Source organism: Myotis lucifugus, unplaced genomic scaffold, assembly GCF_000147115.1.
Source record: "Myotis lucifugus unplaced genomic scaffold, Myoluc2.0 scaffold_1, whole genome shotgun sequence".
Taxonomy (NCBI): domain Eukaryota; kingdom Metazoa; phylum Chordata; class Mammalia; order Chiroptera; family Vespertilionidae; genus Myotis; species Myotis lucifugus.
Window position 1 is genome coordinate 37,779,287 of NW_005871049.1, and position 15,810 is coordinate 37,795,096.

A 15,810-nucleotide genomic window follows, 5' to 3' on the forward strand; every position below is an offset into this window, starting at 1 on the left:
GAGGAATGATGCTGATGTGGAAACTTCTCAGTTCTCTAGCTTTTGAATGTGCACAGACATGAACGAAGCTGTGCCCAGAGGTCAGTGAGCCAACCTCGGGCTCAGCTGGGAGAGAGAACGGAGAGCAGCCTTTCCCAGCACAACCTGGGCTTCGGTATTTGGCAAATGGCTTCCTAGGCTCGATGACCAGAAAGCCTTTCCCACCTCCCCAGTTCCCCCGAGAGCGAGAGCGGTAAGGAATTCTCTCCTTGTAAGGAGCGCGCAGCACAGAGGAGAAGGGCCCTGCCCTGCATGCCCCGCCTGGGAGGCCCTCCCTGGACACCTGGCCGGGCACGGCTGCCTCCCGGGAAGACCTTCCGTTCTCGTTAGGTGCAGTACCTTCCCCCGAGGTAACTCAAGCCTGACGAGGTGACATAAATTAGACCCTGGAAATGAAGGGACAGTAAAGGGTTTCAGGGCATGCAGCTCAGTTTGCCAAATTCAATATGGCTGACAACCGATCCCCAAATCCTGAGAAAGCATCCCTGCTATTTAGTGAGCACACAGCAAGGAATGTATCACATGCGTAATTCCACCCGCACGCCACTCCTGCAGCACCCCGACACCCCACAAGGACACCACCAGTAGGAACTGGCCAACATGCCCAGCGTCCATGTGGGAAATCCCGACAGAGCCGGCTCAGTAAAGCTATCCGTGGATCTGGCTGGGCTCAGCGCAGCCCTGACGAATGCAGTAGTGAAACATCACTAATACAACAACAACAACAAGATGACATGAGACTTAAATCACAGGCAAGAGTAACACAGAAAACCAACACACAGCAGAGGGTCAGAGCTACTCGGTGGACGTGCTGCCAAGCACAGATCACCAACAAGACAATTATTGCCTAAGAATCTGTGAGACTCACTGGGGAAAAATACTCTGGTGGTTTTCTGTAAAAAAAAGGGGGGGGAGGGGTAGAGACATGGGCTAAATGGGAAGAGTGCTTCTTACCAAACCTTTCAGAACAAAGAGAAAGGACTTGAAGTTCACATTTTTAGGACAGGAGTGGGAGATTACTTATGAAAAACGGATTATTTCCGCTGTTATGGGCAGAGAGAATGTAACTGGTCAAAAAAAATGGGCTGAGAGGCAGGAGGAGTGTCGTGTGGAGATGCGCCACACTCCTGCCCTGGAAACCAGCTCCAGCCAGGAAGCCCGCGATGAGGCTCCGTGCTGGAGCCGAGGCAACGGAAGAGCTGCTGTTCAGACGAAAGGATGTGACCGGAGGTCCTGATGGAAGGAGAGTAGTTAGATTGATGCCTGAAGGTTGGGATCCAAGAGAAATTTATAGAGACAAAGGCCAAACGCAGAAACGAATCGTCCCCTCTGAGGTAAAATGACCTGATGCCTGGCCCTGCGGAGCTGCTACGAGCCCTGGTCCGCCTGCCGTCCACCCGACTGGAGTCCTGGTCTGCACACGTCATGTTTATGAGCTTTTCCTCATCCACATCTTTTTAGGGGGTCACCTCTACGGAGATGAGTAAAGGTGCCCTTTGGGGTCTTCCCGCTCCAGGCCTTCCTTTCTGTGAAGGGGTATGGGAATGTGGGGGCAGGGCGGTCCCACCAGTGGCAATGTGCAGGAACCAGAGTCCACAGGCAGGTGGACGGTGACCACACTCCTCTGCCCCAAGACGCTGTTTGGTCCTCGCTGCACTAGCCGTCTCAGGTAAGAGTGGGTTGGACGTTCTCTCTGGCCATCACGGAACATCAGAGTTATCGACGGAGAGGCAATCTCATTAGGATGGTCCATCGTTAAAAGGTCCCTTTGTAAGGCTCTGTTTTAGGAAGGACGTGTACCCATGTGACCACAGTAATTTGATGAAGTCTTAAAACAATAACACAGACAAGTTACATGAACTGGGCAAGCCCCCCACCCTCTGCCTTCTGATCTTCCTCACACAGAGAGATTAGCCCTGGAGAAAGCCCACCATGAAGGGAGAGGAGAGAAACGGGACGAGCACGGGAACAGCAGGGGGTTCTTTAAGAGCCCAGCTATTCCCTCCAGTTTAGGGTTCTACTTTAATATCACATCTCAAACCTAAAAAAAAACTTCAGAAAAAGTATTACCATCCAAAAATATTACAAATTAGTGGCAACTTCATATGCCATTATAATAACTAAGGTAACTTGGACAAGAGAGTGGAATTGAACCTGGTAACAAACAAAAAAACAATCGGCCCCAGAGAACTAAATGTCTACTCCTGGTGAGAAGCAAGAGCACGTAAGGCAGTGTAAGGCGAGCCAGCAGCCCTCCTGCTCCTACGAAATCCACCCGGATGTGCGCCCACAGTGGTGGGCACATTCCTTCCTTCCTCCAGATCCCAGCCAGGGCCTGTACTGCCTCTGGATACTCACTCTCCTTTCTTTCTTGTCTTTTTCCCCCTTCCTTAAAGGTCTTAAAACAATGAAACCTTTTAGCTCCTTTCTGGCAATCACTGTAGTTCTTTAGAAACTGAAGTTGTCTTAACAGTTCGAGTCTGTTTCCTTAAAAAGACCAGCAAGAACTAACGATACAAGATGAGCAATCCCATCATAAGGAAGCTATCAATGATAATAATCTCCTTACAATAATCAATTATGGATGTGGCTTATCAGACAGTGTATTTCCCCCCCCCCCCACTTTTTTTCTGATTCAGCCTAGAATAAGCCAACAAAATTCCACAGAAATGGAAAGATACAAGTTACAGTTCTTCTAAGTCATACAAAAGGAAAGAAAGAACACAATCTCCTAATCCAAACGAAAAGTCAAACAGCAAGAAAGAAAACGAGTGGGGATCATTCCTGAGAATAACAAATGCTACTCTTCAATCTGTTGGTTCAAGTAACACAGTAAAACAGAAAAGGCTACTCCATTCTACTTCAATTCTTGGAAGTGAAAAAGTATATACATTTCCCCCTGAAATCCACGGACAAGAGCAGGCCAGGCCCTGTTGACAGCTCCTTAAGTCACAGACCCACCCAGTGGCACTGTGACGCCCCTTGGCGTCAGCACGTGCCTACAGTGGAGTTAGACCAGCGAAAGACTGGCGGACATGCAGTATCTCACTAACGAGGAGTTAGACCAGCGAAAGACTGGCGGACATGCAGTATCTCACTAACGAGAAAGAAAAAGGAAGGTCAGTAAGTCTCACTCTCTCAATGGTTTTAAATTGAATACATTTGGGGGGGTGGGGGGAGAGGTAAGGAAATGGCACCTTCTTTTATCTTAGAAGTCGTTTTCAGGTAATGGACAAAAGGGCCCACAGTCCCCTTACACAGGCCCCATTGTCCGCCGGAAGGAGAGGTGGACCGGGCGAGAGTAGCCGGCGCTGCCCCTCTCAGACATGCCCTCCGCTGACACCCGAGGGGAGGGCCGTTTCCTTACCGCAGTGACAGCGTGTCATTTAATCGGGATGCTGAGAGATCATTTTCATACAGGGCCAGCAGATGTAATTTTCTTCGATGCATGAATAGTTCATCATTTTTGCTACTAGATGACAAGGTGATCACAGGGTGACTTTATAACGCAAGTTCACTGTTTGGTATTTTGAGTTCTCAAAATGAAAAAAAGATTTATCAAATATAAATATCTTTAAGAAGTAACAAAAGTGCTACATATGTGATCAAGGAAAAAAATTCCATTAGGTTACTGCTGCTTAAAGAAGATTAAACTTTACAAATATTACCACATCCATTATCAATATGGCTTCCAATTATTAAATAAATTGCCTGTAGCAATACAGCTTTTCACACGGCTCCAAGGACAGAGTAAAGAGAACACCAAAGCAGTCACACCCGTCGTGTCACGCAGACCCACCGCCTAAGCGGCAAACGTCCTGTCTTTCCTGCTCCTGTGTCGGGAAGTTCGCATCTGTGACAGTCAGTCAGCAACACCCCCCGTAAAGTCCTCTGAACCCCTCACATCGCGGGGGCTTCAGGTGCTGGACACAAAGACTGAAAGTTCGTTCACTCGTTTTTGACCTTAGCTTCGTCCTTGAAAGACTTTTTTTGGCGGCAGGGAAGGGGATGCAGGAGGCAAAGCAGCTCCTGACGACTCCGGCACTTTCCCAGACAGGCGGGCCGTGCCACGCCTGACAGACAGTGGTTCTGAGCTGGGCGTGGCCTCCACACACACTCAGCTCGTGTCACTTCCCAGGGCCTCTCAAGCTGGGGGTGTTTTTAAGTGACTTCTATTTTTGTCTTTTTTTGTTTGTTTTAATCATGGTCCCAAAGGCAGAAGGCAGTATTTTATCTACTGAGTCACACAGCGTGAGAGGACTGGATGTCTGTCAGGCATGTTACCATCACCTAAATCTGAGCTGGGGCTCTCCCGCTGCAGGCCCAGCACAGCCCGGCAGGCGTCACCAGCCCCAGTGTGACTGTTGTGAGGCACGGCTTGTTGAAGCTAGAAATCAGGGACCCCCACCCCGAGGTGGGGCTCTAGTGCTCCTTTCACTGTGGACACTCCCCACCTGGGCCGTCAGTCCCGGGCCACACTGCCTCAGCCTGCATCCTATCAGCCGAGGAGGGAAGGGGGACAGACGGTGGGACAGGGATCTACGGCACCCGCGGTTTGCATGTAGCCTAGTGTCTGAGGCCCGGAGGGCTATCTAAATACCTGGAAGCACTTTCTTGGAATGCTAAGACGGAGCAGCGAAATTTCTAGCCTTGGGGCCGGGAGAGGGAAGTGTGGTTGGTTGGTTGCTTATTATTTACTGGGAATTAATACTGAGAGAGTATATGCAAAGGCTGAGGGCACCATGCCATCTTCACAGAACAAGAAGACCCTAACGGCTAACTGACATACAAGAAACTGCAAGTTATACTGTGAGAACACGTGTTAAGGACCGAGGAAAGTCTGCTAAGGTGCTACGTCTAAACTAAGTTACTCTCACGGTCGCCCTCCCCGGTCAGTCGTCATCCAGGGCCTCTGTCTTGATTTCGTTGGCTCCTTGTCGGGCCAATGCCAAGATCGTGTGGTTGACGGCTGCCATTTCCACAGCTAGTGAGATGGGGTCCTGGTGGTCACTATGGCTAGTGCTGTCATCCTAGACGTGCAGGGATAAGAAACACACGTTAGAGGCCTGGGACAGTCTCCAGCTCACAGAAAGGCATGCTGGGCAAGGGGAGGGAGAGCAGCTGGGGGCGGAGGAGAGAAGGGGAGGGGCTCAAGACCGAGTGGGGCGAAATGCATTTAAGTAGACACTGAATGGATAGTCCAGAGATTTCGGGGTGACAGTTTTAGGATTCAACAAACAAGATTTTTCTTGCTGTGCACTGTATTCTTTCTTTCAGGAAGATTGCTGGTGATGATAATCAAATCTGCCTCATTCTAGTTTTGCAAAAAACAGAGCACTAGTCACTGAAGGCCACGATAGTGAGCTATTAAATTCTGGATGGTGCTCTTACAAATGGATTATTAGAATTCATGGTATCTCTCCACTGAACTGAGAGAACTAGACAGGAAGTTAGACAACATCTTATGGATAAAATTGCACTTTTGTAAAAAAATAACCACCTCTCGATGACAACAGCACGGAAGTGTCGCTGTGGGACAGCTCTGGGAGCGTGTGCAGCGCCGTCCTGCTGTGCGGGAAGTGTGGCCACCTTAGCTGGAGTGCGAAGCTCCCTTCCCACACTGAGGTGTGAACAGTAGAGCTGGGGAGGAAACTGGCCTTGCATTTGTGGCATTGAACACGGGTTACAAATAAGGGGTAGGTTTCCCACCTTCAGGGGAAATCTGCATCAAAGAACTTTGGGGAGGATCCGTCCCTTCAGGGGACAAAAGGGTGGGATATGCTGCCCTTAGGGCATCTGGAAAAAAGGTGGAAATGACCCTTCTACACCATAGACTAAAATACCAGGAATGTTTCCAATGAGGAAGACTTCCAAACACTCTCTAGGGGAAATGTGGAGCTACGATGTGGAGCCCAGAGAGGAACAGGTCCCCGGGGAAAGAAGGGGTGGTTCCATTCTCTTTCTCATGGATTGGTCTTAGGTGGTGAAAGGGTTGGGCATGGAAAGGCAGGCATCATCACGCAGTGTCTGTGAACAGGCTGTGACTCCTTAGTTCTTAGTGTCTGTGAACAGGAGTCACAGCCTGTTCACAGTTCACAGGCAGAAGGAGCACAGTGGGCGGGATTTAAGAGCTGGCTGAGGAGCGAGGGAGGGGCATACGCCATAGGAAAGTTTCCTTCCTGTGGTCCAGGAGAAGAGACCACATTCCAAATGGAAATGAATTTCAAATCCTATAAAAATGTAAATGAAATCTGTCAACAGATATGGGGGGCGGGGAACTTCCCACATCCTTAGTTACTGAATTTTTCCATCCAGTGGCTACAGTTAAATATATTTCTGCCCCCAGGCAATGAAGAATAAGTTGGGTGAGGTTCAGGACATGCATTTATGAGAGGGTGTGTGTGTCAGTGTGCTGGAGACTCTGGAAGAACCACTCATCTCAGCACACGGTTCCCACTGCGATGGGGCGCGGGGGTGGGGCCTTCCACTGTGCGCCGTCGCGGTGCTTGGGCGTGGGCACGGCTACCCAGCAGCCCCTAGTGTTTCTCCAACAGTGAGTGTGTGTGTGGTGAATGGTGTAACTTGCTTGTTTGGATCAGATCCTCCTCTCTTCTTCTACCTTCTCTGCTTCTCTGACTCCCTCTGAACTTCTTCCCTCCTCCTCCTCCCCATTGCGTACTTGCCAAGTATCCTGTTGTATGACAATAAATCCATGTGGGTGAATAACGATTTCTCACAAATTCAACAGGACAACTGAATCTTACCACATTCCTTTCTAATTACACAAAAATCCAACTAGACACGCGAGTACAGTGTGGAGGGACATCAGACTGTCTCCTCTTCCCCACCCATACCAAACGCACCACAGAACTGAGCTGTCATACTCTCCCACCCGCTCTGTAACCCTGATCCTCTGCTCAGCCACTTACCTGCTCTGAGTAGTCGTTGCCGTCGACATCGTCACTGTTGGAATGGCCCCCTGGACTCTGTACATCTATCCCATGACTCTCCAGGATTGCTGCTTCTTCGAAAAAAGCAAATAGATCCCTAAATTATCTGTTACAGCATCATAATGGCCTAAATGCTGAATTAATTTCTGTGTTGAGGAATTAGAAAGTCATTAAACAAGAACCTAGATTCCCTATGTTCTGTTTCTTTTAAATTGCAGACAGATGGAGTTCAGGGCACGGAGGTCAGGGGAAGGACATGTGTGCATTCTGGGACCCTGTTGCTGTGTGGGCTGTGTTTGTGTGGTTGACTGTTAGGTGCTTAACTGATACTTACCAACTAATAACACGAACCTCCTATCTTGGGGTTTGTTAAAGTGTTTGAGATTTGTAATGATGAAGAGGGAGTAAGTTTAAAATGAAATACATGCCGAAACCGGTTTGGCTCAGTGGATAGAGCGTCGGCCTGCGGACTGAAGGGTCCCGGGTTCGATTCCGGTCAAGGGCATGTACCTTGGTTGCGGGCACATCCCGTGGGAGATGTGCAGGAGGCAGCTGATCGATGTTTCTCTCTCATCGATGTTTCTAACTCTCTACCTCTCTCCCTTCCTCTCTGCAAAAAATCAATAAAATATATTTAAAAAAAATAAAATAAATAAAATAAAATGAAATACAGTTTTAGAAGCTCAAAACCACCCCCCTCCCCGCCATAAGCTCATCAATTTCTTAAACGCTCCCTTCTTTTTTAAATCTCTGCCTTTTGCTATGTTCCCTAAGATTCTTTCATTCGAACTCTAATAATCAGATGTTCCTTAATACTGAGGTCATAACCCAGTAATAACAAAGAAGCCGGAGTATCACATTCCCTCTCTCCAGACCTTACAAGTATCTTTAACATGCACCACAGGAGTAACTGCTCAGAGACCATGTCTCATTCTAGAGTCTCTAGAACATTAAGAATAATGAGTTTTAGAAATAATAAGGGCATTATTATTATAACACAAATACTTTAAATAATACTAACTGGGTTATTAAAACTACAATGAAGAAAAACATAAGGCAATTCTTATTAGGTTTAAAATGTGGGGTACTTTAGACCTGCAGTTCTAAACTGAAGTCCCGCTTACAATAGACAGTGTTAGCCGCCCGGGAGGAGAGGCAGCCTCCCTGATTGATACATTACCGATATTGGCTCTCCTCTTGATCTCCTTCCGCCTGTTGGCAAACCAATTATACACTTTCAGGGAGGTAACTCGCTCCAGGTCTGACAGCTTTTTGCCTGTGAATGCATGTAATAAAATTCAGATAACCTATATCTGAGACTAGTTTTAAGGAAGAATACTTTTCTTTTTTAAAAGTTCTTTTGATTGCATTTATTGCTGAAATAACAGACACAGGGTTTTTTGTTTGTTGTGTTTTTTTTTGCAACACCTAGTACAGTGTTCATACGCAAATTATTATAGAATAAAGACACAAATAGCAACTAAGAACATAAAATGCCTGAATTCAGAAAGCCATGCAATCTTAAAGAATTCCAGCATTAATACAATCCTAAAGGATCTCACAGGTCACTCTGCTAGGGCTGATGTTCACAGGAGAGCACACAGAGGCTTTGTTTAATTGGCATCATTCTAGATCAATGGTTCTCAACCTTCCTAATGCCGCGACACTTTAATACAGTTCCTCATGTTGTGGTGACCCCCAACCATAAAATTATTTTCGTTGCTACTTCATAACTGTAATTTTGCTGTTATGAATCGTAATGTAAATATCTGATATGCAGGATGTATTTTCATTGTTACAAATTGAACATAATTAAAGCATAGTGATTAATCACAGAAACAGTATGTAATTATATATGTGTTTTCCGATGGTCTTAGGCGACCCCTGTGAAAGGGTCGTTTGACCCCCAAAAGGGTCGCGACCCACAGGTTGAGAACCGCTGCTCTAGATGAATGTGCTGTTCCTTAGCAGGTTTCCAGACAGCTGGTTTACTTACGTCTTTCAGATCTTACACTAACTAGTTACCTGCTGTCTCATGTTTTCTTGGAGACTAAAGGTTACTTAGTCATCCGTTACTATAACTACGCTGCAACACAGCATGAGCAGGTACATTTTAGATTTATTATCTTCTTTGCTGTCAAACGTGCCTTCTTAGGGACAGCACCATGCTTGCCAACAAGGACCCACCTGTACCTCCCCCTCCCACCCTGTCCTTTCCTGTCTCAGCTTTTAGTCCACGTGGGTGGAGACACCAGAAAACAGGTTAGGGCCTGATGAGCTAGGGGTAATGTGTTTTCCAGGAAGGGTCGGAGTTCCCACAGCTTTAGGGATGGGACTTTTAGATGATGTTGGAGCTGAGTTTGTAAGCTCTGGACTTTTAAGCAGTCAGGCTTCTAGCTAAGGGAGAATAAATTACTATTTTATTATTATAAAACATTTATACTTTAATTTATAGCCTTTAAGCCAATCACATTAATGGGCCAAATGGAGATCAATTGGATTGGCATAACTGAATGGTTTCTGGTAACAAACACTGTAAAATGTGGACTATCTTAGCACCTGGAAGAAAGGACGAGTGTGTTTAAGTGGCTCTGCTGACTTGCATGGGAGCAGGACCTCAGAATAAAATCCCCCAGTCCCTCCTGGCTGAGCAGAAGTCCTCCCAAAGCCAACTCCAAACAGTTCTCTCTTCCGTTGTAAATTATACACTTTACAATGGTTAAACAAATCTATGCCAATATTTTTATTAACAAACCCTGATTAAATATTTAAACTATTTTGGAATTGATACATTTATGCTAATTTTTTTGGAAAAAGAAATCTACAGCCTTTAAAAAAGTAATTTCAAGGTCTCGCATCTTAATCAGGGACACTCCCTGGAAACATTCCCATATGAACGTCTGATTGGAATAGCACATTCACGTCCCCACGAAGTCTGGTTTGACCAGGACAGGGCGTGACTGTCCACAGGAGAATGGCAGAGGAGAGCACGGAGTGGGATGAGTCAGGGGCTCTGTGTCCTAAGCGAGGACCTGAAGCCAAGACCTGCACCGCAGGGCACAGCTCGTTGCCTTACCTGGCTTCTGTATAACTGCATTGCAAGCGTTTGCAATTTCTTCTCTCTTTGCTTCATCTGGATATTGGTTCTCATTGAAGTAACTGCAGAGGCAACCAATTAAAACACAGTTTTAACTTTTTAAAATTTGCTCTCTTATAACACCAGCCCATGAGAAACACTTTCTTCTTTAGGGTGTAGCACAGTGATTCCCAAAGTGGGCGCTGCAGCGATCCAGGGGGGCGGTGATGGCCACAGGTGCATTTGTTTTAACTTTTTTTGTATTACCTTTCTATTCTGAGTTCAATAAATAGTTTCATAATTTCAAACTTCAATGTTTCTAATTTACAACTTTCTTTACTATATTTTACGAAAAAGGTAGAAACATTAATACATATATCTTTCTGTTTAATTGCTATTAAAATTAAAAAAAAATTAATTTCCAGGGGGCGCTGAGTAATATTTTTTCTGGAAAGGGGGCGGTAGGCCAAATAAGTTTGGGAACCACTGGTGTAGCATTAGAGTGTCTAGTCCAGGCTGTGCAGTGGAATTTTCTGAGGGTGGGATGGTCTGTGCTGTGCTGTCTACTATGGTGGCCACTACTCTCACGTGGCTGCTGAACATGTGAAATGAGGCTGATGTGACTGAGGAAGTAAATGTTTCATGTGATTTAATTCTAGCGAATTTAAATAGCTACATGTGACCAATGGCTACTACATTGGATAGCACAAGCCTAGCCACTGCTAAGCTTCATTCAGAAATGTCCTTGATATGAAAGCTACTGTGATATGCGTGGCTGGCTGAAATCAGAGTTCTGTTACTGAGGCACTGTCACAATAGGGTTTTTCGTTGTGTGTCAGACTGTTTGTAGTAGCCAAAATTGGAAATTACCCAATTTTCCATCAATGGAAGAATGGCAGAACAAATTATGGGACATCTATATTTATACACAGCTATTTTAAAATGACTAAGAAAAAAACAAATTAGAGCTCTATCCATTGACCTGGAGGGATGTTTATGACCTATCCTAAGTGAGAAAAACAGTCTGCAGAATAATGTGCCTGCAAAAGCACCATGATGGAATTTGAAAAATTCCTGTCTATGCACATAAATTTGCATGGATAAAAGCTAGAGGAATACACACCAGGCGGTAAATATTGATTAGTTCTTTGTGGGGGAAGGGGATTAGTGGGAGATGTAACAGTTCTTTATTTTTGCCTTTCCTCTATTGTTAAACAGTACATAGGTACTTATTGTACCCTCTGCACAACAGTGCGCAAAAGAAATGGGGTTGACTGCACCCATCATCAGACCTGTGAGGCTATATGTGAGAGCAGAATGCTTGTTAGTGCTACTTTTTCCGTCATTTATGAGTTTTTTAAAAAAGAAAAAGAACTTTCATACTTTGAACTTGGAAACTTAAGATCAGGAAATGATCTTTTGTCAAATTCTGGTACCTCCCATTTCTTCAAGGGCTTCCCCTCCCCTCACACTCCTGTCCACATTGGGGGAAGTGCCATTCTATTTGGAGTAAACATGGGAGGCCCCTAACCCTTCCAGTGAACCCCAGACCCCACCACCACTCCTCTTCCCCAGCCCTCCCCCTGGAGAGCATCCTTCGCTGCAGTCCCACACAGCGGCTGCCAGCACCGACACCTCCTTTTTCTAAGGCTGAAGTCATAGAACTGTATCATCCCACCCTTTCAGCTACCGTCCCCCACTCTGGTCTCCTGCTTTATTCCACGATAAGCATCTCTCCCCATGTGGTTTTCTACTATCATTTTAAGGACGCCAGTGTTCACAGTGAGGATTTTTCAAGTCTCTGTCTCCATAAGTGCTCCACTTCCACATTCCTATTGAGCTTTATCTTTACTACACTTCCGCTATTTACTTGGGCAAAGGCTCGCTGGATGAGTGCCACAAACCCAGCAGCACTGGCATCACCGGGGAGCTTGTTAGAGAGGCAAGATCTCAGACTAAATCAGAGGGTTTTTTTTTTTTTGTTAGATGTTTTAATTGACTTTTAGGGAGGGACGGGGATAGAGAACCATTGATTGGCTACCTCCTGCACACCCCCTTCTGGGGATCAAACCCGCAACCCAGGCATGTGTCCTAATGGGGAATCAAACCTGCGACCTCTGGGTGCATGGGACAATGCTCAACCAACTAAACCACACCGGTCAGGGCCAGAATCTGAGTTTTAACAAAATCTCCAGGTGATTTGGTTAACGTCTGAGAAGCACCAGATTAACTCATTCCTTTAAAATTCCACAGCAAAGACAACAAAAGCAGATACTACACACCTACTATTTGTACTTGCACTACAGGTGAAGAAGAGAATGAGATAGGTTCTGACGTCAAGGAGTTGATAATCTACTGAACAGAGAGACATATAAATCAATATACTTGTGGTAAAATCCCACAGGATGTCTAGAGAGAACTGTGGGAGCAAAGATGAAGACATGCTCAGTGTTTTTTGCAGGAGCCTGGAAAGACCCAGCAGAGGAAGTGCGACCTGAGTTAGGCTTGAAGATGTGAGGGAGTTTGCAAGGCAAAGAGGAGGAAGAACATTACATGCAAGGGGAACAGCATGTGCAAAGGCAAAGCAGGTAAAGGTCTTCAGGAGTCTGTGCAGAGTGTGGTGAGAATATGGGGTTCACAAGAGAGGAGGACATATTCGCCTGGAAAAGTAGGTTGGTCCAGTTTGTGATGAGCCTTGCCTGTTCTTTAAGTAGTAAAGACTTCACCCAGAAATCGAGGTTTTCAAGCCACAAGAGATATGCTCCCATCTATGTTTTGAAAGATTAAGTTTTCTAGACTCAACCCTCAGAATTCTACCTCTATAATCTTAAATTCTGAAATTCCCCAACTTTCTACTTACATACTCCTTCTTTTCAAAATAACTTATTCTTCATTTTCTTTATAATTTTAAATCCCTTAACTCCCACCCTCCAACTTTTAAAAAAATCTGTTTATCTATTGCTTTTCTCCTGGCCTCACCTCTCATTTTGTTAAGCCTGTACTTAACAATATGCCTAAGGAGAAACTTAGATCATGTAGCGTTTCTGCCCCTCATCATACCTACACAGCCAGTCTCCTACCCCGCAGAAAGCACCTTCCACTTGTTTCCTTCATCCTTCTCTCAGGTACCAAGTGTTCTTGGATGAAGTCATTAAATAGAACTAATTAGTTTCCTTAAAAACCCAACTTTACTTGGATTCCTCATTTCTGATGAGAAAACTTCAGTCCTTTCTTTTAAAAATGTTTATTTTTCAATTACTATTGACATACACTATTACATTAGTTTCAAGTGTACAACATAGTGGTTAGATGGCTATATGACTTACGAAGTGATCAGCTCAGTAAGTCTAGTACTCACTTGAAACAATGTGATTATTACAATATTGACTACATTCCCAATGCTATATTTTACATCCCCATAACTATGTTTATAACTGGAAATTTGTATATCTTAATTCCTTCACCATTCCCCCAACCACTCTCCCATCTGGCAACCATCAATTTGTTCTTTATATATACTTGTATTGCTTATTTTATTTTTTAGATTCCACATATAAGTGAAATCCTATGGTATTTGTCTCTGAGTTATTTCAATTAGCATAATATGTTCTAGGTCTATCTATGTTGTTACAAATGGCAAGATCTCATTCTTTTTATGGCTGAGTACTATTCCACTGTATATATGTATCATATCTTTATTCATTTGTCTATCAAAGGGACAGTTAGGTTGCTTCCCTACTTAGCTATTATAAATAATACTACAGGGAACATAGGGATGTACTTATCTTTTCAAATTAGTGTTTTAGATTTCTTTGGATAAATACCCAGAAGTGGAATTGTGGTGAGGTATGTTCCCTCGATCCACATTTTGCTGAGAGTTTTAGCATAAATGGCCATTGGGTTTTGTCACATGCTTTTTCTGTATCTATTGATATGATCATTTGATTTTTATCTTTCAATATGTTTATATGGTATATCACTTTAATTTGTGAATATTGAACCAACCTTGCATCATGAGAATAAATCCCACTTGATCCTGGTGTATGATCTTTTTAACGTATTTCTGAATTCGGTTTGCTAATATTTTGTTGAGGATCTTTGCATCTATGTTTATCAGGGACACTGTCCTATACTTTTCTTTTGTTGTAGTGTTTTGTCTGGTTGTGGTATCAGGGCCTTTTAGTCCTTTCTAACCAACTCTCTTTAATACTCTTTTTATGCCCCACTTACCTGAAACCTTTCCACTTCTTAAGTCCTAAGACTTCAAACCCACTACTGTCCTTTTTGCAGATGACCTTGCCTCCTCTTTCACCAAGATGGAGGTTATTTAAAACTAGGGGCTCGGTGCATGAAATTCGTGCACTGGGGGGGTGGGTGTCCCTCAGCCCAGCCTGCCCCCTCTCACATACTGGAAGCCCTCAGGGGATGTCCTAGTGACGGCTTAGGCCCACTCCCTGCTCCCCTTGGGGAGTGGGCCTAAGCTGTAGTCTGGCCTCCCTTTGTGGGAGGTGACCGGGCTGATCAGGGGAAGGCACCAGCCCCATCACCCCGCTGCTGCAGCCACTGCCAGTCACCGCAGCCAGCAAGGTTTTTTCATCAACACGGACTCCAGTCCCTTCACCATGAAAAAATGACAACTTTCTTTAGGCATTTTCAAGATGTGTCTTTCATATAATAATAATTTCTTTATTATTTTTTTTTTTATCCTCACCTGAGGATATGATTCCATTGATTTTTAGAGAATGTGGAAGAGAAAGGGAAAGACAGAGAGAAACATCAAAGTGAGAGGAACACTTTGATTGGTTGCCTCCTGTATGAGCCCTGACCTGGGCCCCGGCCAGGGAAGGAACCTGCAACCTAGGTACATGCCCTTGGTCAGAATTGAACCCAGACCCTGCCATAGGCAGGCCAAGGCATTATCCACTGAGCCAAACTGGCTAGGGCAGGATATGACATTTCTTAGCCCTCCAGCAGTGGACCTTCGTATTTTTCGCCAGGAGTGTGGTGAAAAACCCTAGATCACCTTTTTGGATTCTTATTACCCAAGTTACTAAGAATATTACCAATGGCATACAGGGAGCTTAGCCAATAAGCGGTCAGAAAAGGTGTTTCCTCTGTAGTTCACACCAATTGCTGGCTTGGCACCCCCTGGCCCAGGCCTGACGCCTCTGGCCCAGGCTTCAGGCCTGGGGCAGGGGACCCCCATCTCCCACCGATCACCGGCTCCGCCCCTCACCCAGGCCTGACGCCTGGGACCAGAGGCGTCGACCCCCATCACCCTCCCATCGCCGATGGGCCCCTTGCCCAGGCCTGACACCTCCCGCCACAGGTGTCAGGCCTGGGCAGGGGATCCCCATCTCTCTCCCATCGCCGGCTCCGCCCAGGCCTGATGCCTCGGCCAGAGGCGTCGACCCCCATCACCCTTCGATCACCGGATCGGCCCCTTGCCAGGCCTGATGCCTCGGTCAGAGGCATCAGGTCTGGACAAGGGACCCCCAGACCCCTCCGATTGCCGGTTCCGCCCCCTGCCCAGGCCTGACGCCTCTGGCTCATGCTTCAGGCCTGGGCAGGGGACCCCTATCTCCCCCCATCACTAGCTTCTGGGGCCGGCCTGGGATTGGATCCGATCACTGGCGGCAGGCAGGCGGCTTCTGGGGTCGCACATGGGGGCCTGGATGGTGGCTCTCGTGCTGGTGGCTGTGCTGTCCCACCCTGCCTGCAGTACGCAAATTAGCCGCCATCTTT

General features: G+C 45.9%; 1 protein-coding gene across 17 annotated transcripts in view; it reads right to left on the reverse strand.

Moving 5' to 3' along the window:
• Positions 1-3,162: 3,162 nt before the first annotated feature.
• HMBOX1 (homeobox containing 1) overlaps positions 3,163-15,810 on the reverse strand; it is a 118,651-nt gene continuing 106,003 nt past the window's right edge. For 3 of the 17 annotated variants that reach the window (XM_023755859.1, XM_023755833.1, XM_023755855.1), the window contains 5 exons: positions 10,066-10,148; positions 8,170-8,265; positions 6,969-7,063; positions 6,659-6,730; positions 3,163-5,069 (listed from right to left, as the gene is read on the reverse strand). In XM_023755859.1, coding sequence (XP_023611627.1) covers positions 4,932-5,069; positions 6,659-6,730; positions 6,969-7,063; positions 8,170-8,265; positions 10,066-10,148 — 484 coding nt within the window. In that variant the 3' untranslated portion in view covers positions 3,163-4,931. Of the gene's footprint in view, positions 5,070-6,625; positions 6,731-6,968; positions 7,064-8,169; positions 8,266-10,065; positions 10,149-15,810 lie in introns of all 17 variants that reach the window. The other 14 variants (XM_023755867.1, XM_023755849.1, XM_023755865.1 and 11 more) reach the window with 8 other exon arrangements.